General features: G+C 34.6%; 1 protein-coding gene across 3 annotated transcripts in view; it reads left to right on the top strand.

Moving 5' to 3' along the window:
- Positions 1-1312, top strand: part of Stk38l (serine/threonine kinase 38 like) — a 35908-nt gene extending 34596 nt beyond the window's left edge. For all 3 annotated transcript variants that reach the window (XM_013036814.1, XM_013036813.1, XM_013036815.1), the window contains 2 exons: positions 699-790; positions 889-1312. In XM_013036814.1, the coding sequence (XP_012892268.1) occupies positions 699-790; positions 889-1016 (220 nt within the window). In that variant the 3' untranslated portion in view covers positions 1017-1312. The remainder of the gene's footprint in view (positions 1-698; positions 791-888) is intronic.
- Positions 1313-4482: the final 3170 nt, after the last annotated feature.

Below are 4482 nucleotides of genomic sequence, written 5' to 3'. Positions count from 1 at the left end.
CCCCCGCTTTTTTTTTTTAAAGCTGGAAGTGAAGGAAGCTGTGGCTCCAGTGGTAGAGTGCCAGCCTTGAGCATAAAAAGCTCAGATACAGCACACAGGACCAGCACCAAAACAAACAAAAAAAGCAACGTAACCTATAAAGCTAAGTATGGTGGTATTCCTTTATTATCTCAACTACATGAGAGTCATAAATAAGAGGATCATGATCCAGGATTGTCCTGGGCAAAACTCAGGACTCCATTTGAAAAATAACTGAATAAAAACAGCTGGAGATATTGTTCAAATGGTAGAGCACTTGCTATACAAACCTAAGTTCAAACCCTACTATTGCCAGAATAGACAGATGATAGATGGATGGATGGATGGATGGATGGATGGATGGATGGATAGATAGATAGATAGATAGATAGATAGATAGATAGATAGATAGATAGATAGATAGATAGACAGACAGATAGATTGATAGAATGAGAATATTTTGTTATAAAAATACAATAAAAATTCCAATTAAATGAAATATATTAAAAATTATACTATACTAGTTTGAAATCTACTTTCTTATTCTCAAGTTCACATTAAATGTCTTTGGCCTTTCTAATATTCATAAAACAGCATGCAGAATTTTCAAGAATTATTTGTTGAACTATTAAAGAGTTAAAGAGCGCTTCATCATGGTTGTTTGCTCCCTGTTTTTATAGGGAAAGGCCAGCAGCAATCCCTATAGAAATAAAAAGTATTGATGACACTTCAAATTTTGATGACTTCCCTGAATCTGATATCTTACAGCCAGGTAAGAGAGTTTTATAATAAGTTGTCATTCAGAAGTTGAAGATGATGATAGTTCACTAATGACAGTTTTTTTGCCCATGGTTCCTTTTTCCTCTCTAGTGCCAAATACCACAGAACCTGACTACAAATCCAAAGACTGGGTTTTTCTCAATTATACCTATAAAAGGTTCGAAGGGTTGACCCAGCGTGGGTCTATCCCCACATACATGAAAGCTGGGAAATTGTGAATGAAGGTCACCTTCACCCACAGCCAAGAGAACTCAGGTAGATGCATCACAAGGCTGGCTTGGAAATATGACACTGAAGACTGTGGTGCTTACTGACTGCAGAGGAAACACTTCCGGTTTAAGGGTTTGTAGGACTACTACCGGAATGGGTAATGCTAACTAGCTATGTTTTTTAATATATTTTTTCACTTAATTATATGAAGGTACTAGAATACAAGGAATGTACATACCTTTCTAACTGCACTACCTATGTGCATATTAAGGTCCATTCTGCCTGTGTGTACTGTGGCTTTGAACTGTAACAGCTCTAGTCAGTTCAGGAGAAATACATATCCTTTAAATCCGGGTAAGCTAATCTATAGTAACACTGTGGTCCTGCTGATTTTGCTGATTTACTGTACATGTTATGGGTCTAGGTAATCAGTACAAGCCATCTTCCATAGTTAGTGCTAGAACATTCACCCTGCTGGTTTGGACATATATAGAATATGAAGACAATTTTAGTGATGGTTTTTAAGACATTTAAAAAGAAATACACTACATCCTTAAAAATATAATTTATTGTCAAGTCACTACATAAACTCCACAGTTGGGAGTGACATGTTTCTAATAAGGAAGAGGAAGTTTAACACCTTCACTCAAAACCCCACTAAGATACTTAATTTGCATATAGAAGTATTGATGAGCTTTATTTATATTCATAGTCTGTATATTCATAGGGAAATATCCTGTATAATATAAAATGTAAAGTTGCTTTTCCTGTGACAGGATTCTTTTTTTTTTGACAAGAAGACATGACAATAATTTGAATTTCAGAAATGATCATGAAAGCTATTTGTAGAACCTAGTATATTTTTATTTAACTATTTTTTAATGTCAAATTTCTGATCTTGTAAAAAGACTTGCAGAGAACTTAGAGCTACTTTGGTTTTCTAGAAAGTTGCTACATATCATAGCTGGTAACCTTTTAATACTTCTGATGAAATTTTTTCCTTTGTTAAACTTGTATTGTTGTGTCAATGTTTTTATTTATGCTCCAAAAGTACCAAAGAATCTGAACAGAGTAGGTGATCCTATGGGAACACTGCATTCAAACAGAAAAGATTTTGATAATGGCCAGCCCTGTTCGGGTTCAGTTCCATCACTGTGGTCAGTACCATGGAACCAAAAAGGAAGAACAGACCAGAGGGTTGTCATTAGAGTACTGGGCTGATAATGTCCCTTCAAATTCTCCGAGCATTTACCTAAGAATCAAGTAGTCTTTAATTGTTCAACATTTTATTGTAAATTGACCTTGCAGGGTTCTGGCTCTACAGTTGAAAAATAATATGTTGCCAAAGAATGACCTGTTTATTCTGTTAATTGATAGAATTACAAATCCTCTTCCAAACCTTAAGCAATGATTTATGTGCAGGAGTGTCTTTCCTAAGGGAAAACAATTATATACAAACATTATGCAAATCTACAAAAGCTTGGGCTCAGTGGTAGAGCGCTTGCCTTGCATGCATGAGGCCCTGGGTTTGATTCCTCAGCACCACATAAGCAAAAAGAAAAAAGCTGGAAGTGGCACTGTAGCTCAAGTGGTAGAGTGCTAGCCTTCAGCTGAAGAGCTGAGGGACAGTGCCCAGGACCAGAGTTCAGGCCCCACGACTGGACACACACACACACAAAAATCTACAAAAGCTTTTATAAATGTGCTGCTAGTAACTCCACAAAATTCCAGTGAGGCTGCTCTTGTCTCTTATTTGTTCTTGTATTTTCAATGATTTGGTGAGTTCTTATGTGTTCATCTAGAGTCCATCTCTGGTTTTCTAGTTTGGGTCATGTGGCCCAGTACTTAAGAGAGGAACTATAAAAATTGAACTCCACTAACTGATCTTTCTAGTTATAGCTGCCTTTATTTTAAAACAAGACAAAAAAACCCCAAAACAACAAAGAAAGACCCTTAACATCTAAAAAGGTTTATGAGATTTTCCAACTTCTGCTCACGTCATTGTTAAAGGGATTGCCATAGCTAAAAGATATTTTTTCTGAAATGTTAATATTGAGAGCATAGAAGATGACTACCTTGCTGCAACCATAAATATTTCCTGTTTTATTTAAATTTTACTCATTTTTAAAAGGACTATATTGCCAGTGTAATGAATAGATAAGATATGAAGAAACTTCAATATTCTTTTGTTGATGCATGCTAACTATTCTAGTTTAGAAAATTCATGAATTTAAAATAACTGAAAGGAAAATTGAGACTAATGGAGAGGAATTAACCAAATTGCTTCTAATTGTATCATAATGGAACATCTTATTTTCAGAAAGAACATGAAAATAGCTATAATTTCTTAACAGTGGCAAGTTTACTTGCTGTAGCATCACGTTTTACCCTGGCATTGAATGATTTACAATCTAGTGGGAATTCTTATTAAAGCATTTCTAAGTGCCTATCTAAAAGCAATTAAAGACTGTGTCTGCCCTTTGGAAACTAAGAATTTCATTCATCATGCAAATTAACCAGATAATTTGCAAAAGACCCTTGAGAGTGACTTTTGTCTGTTGCCCATTTTCCATGTTTCAGGTGAATCATTTAACTGAAATGGCAAAACTATTTAGTCAACTAGGTATAATGACATTTTCTTTAAATTAGACTAATTTAAGAGTTTTATTATAAAGTGCGTGTTGGGTTTTCTAAGTATATGGAAAGCTGTACAGTTTAGATTTCTTGGTTCCCTAATGTAGACTTTGACCTTTTTTAATTAAAAAATGTTTGTATTAAAAAGCAAGTTACAATGTTTTTCTTTTATATATTTGTTGACATAGATTTAAAAATCTAAAAATATTGAAGCATCAAGCTGTCTGAAAATAGAAAATCATCACTTACAAGTCAACCACTTTAAAATCTACACATGGTTTAATAATCTTGTTAGTTTCATGGAAACACCAAATGTGGACTCTTGAATCTTTGGTTGCTAAAGCTTAAAATAGTTTTAATTCCATAACAGCATATGGGTTTTCACACCTATGTAACTTTGCATGTTCATTCAGAAATTAAAGTATTTTAGGGTAGAAAATCTTTATACAACCCCTCAGTCTCTCCTGGTAGGAGAAACCTCAAATAAATTAAGATTTATTTATATATTTATGTATGTATTTATATATGTATTTATTTTGTGCATGCATACTGTAGCTTGAACTCAGAGCAGCATATTCTTACTTAGCTTTTTCACTCAAGGCTGGTGCTTTCCCACTGGGGCACATCTCCACTTCTGGTTTTTTTTTCTACCTAATTGGAGATTAGAAGCTCAAGGACTTTTCTGCCTAGGGTAGTCTAGTCTCAGCCTCCTGAGTAGAGTTACATGTATGAGCCTTCTGTAAAGAAGTCTAATTTCCATGATAATCCAGATGATTAATAAAGATAATATATTGCTCTAGAACCTCCTTCAGCACCCCTTTGGCCACCAAATTATAGAGC

Source organism: Dipodomys ordii, unplaced genomic scaffold, assembly GCF_000151885.1.
Source record: "Dipodomys ordii isolate 6190 unplaced genomic scaffold, Dord_2.0 Scaffold501, whole genome shotgun sequence".
NCBI lineage: Eukaryota > Metazoa > Chordata > Mammalia > Rodentia > Heteromyidae > Dipodomys > Dipodomys ordii.
This window is presented reverse-complemented; position numbering and strand designations above follow the sequence as displayed.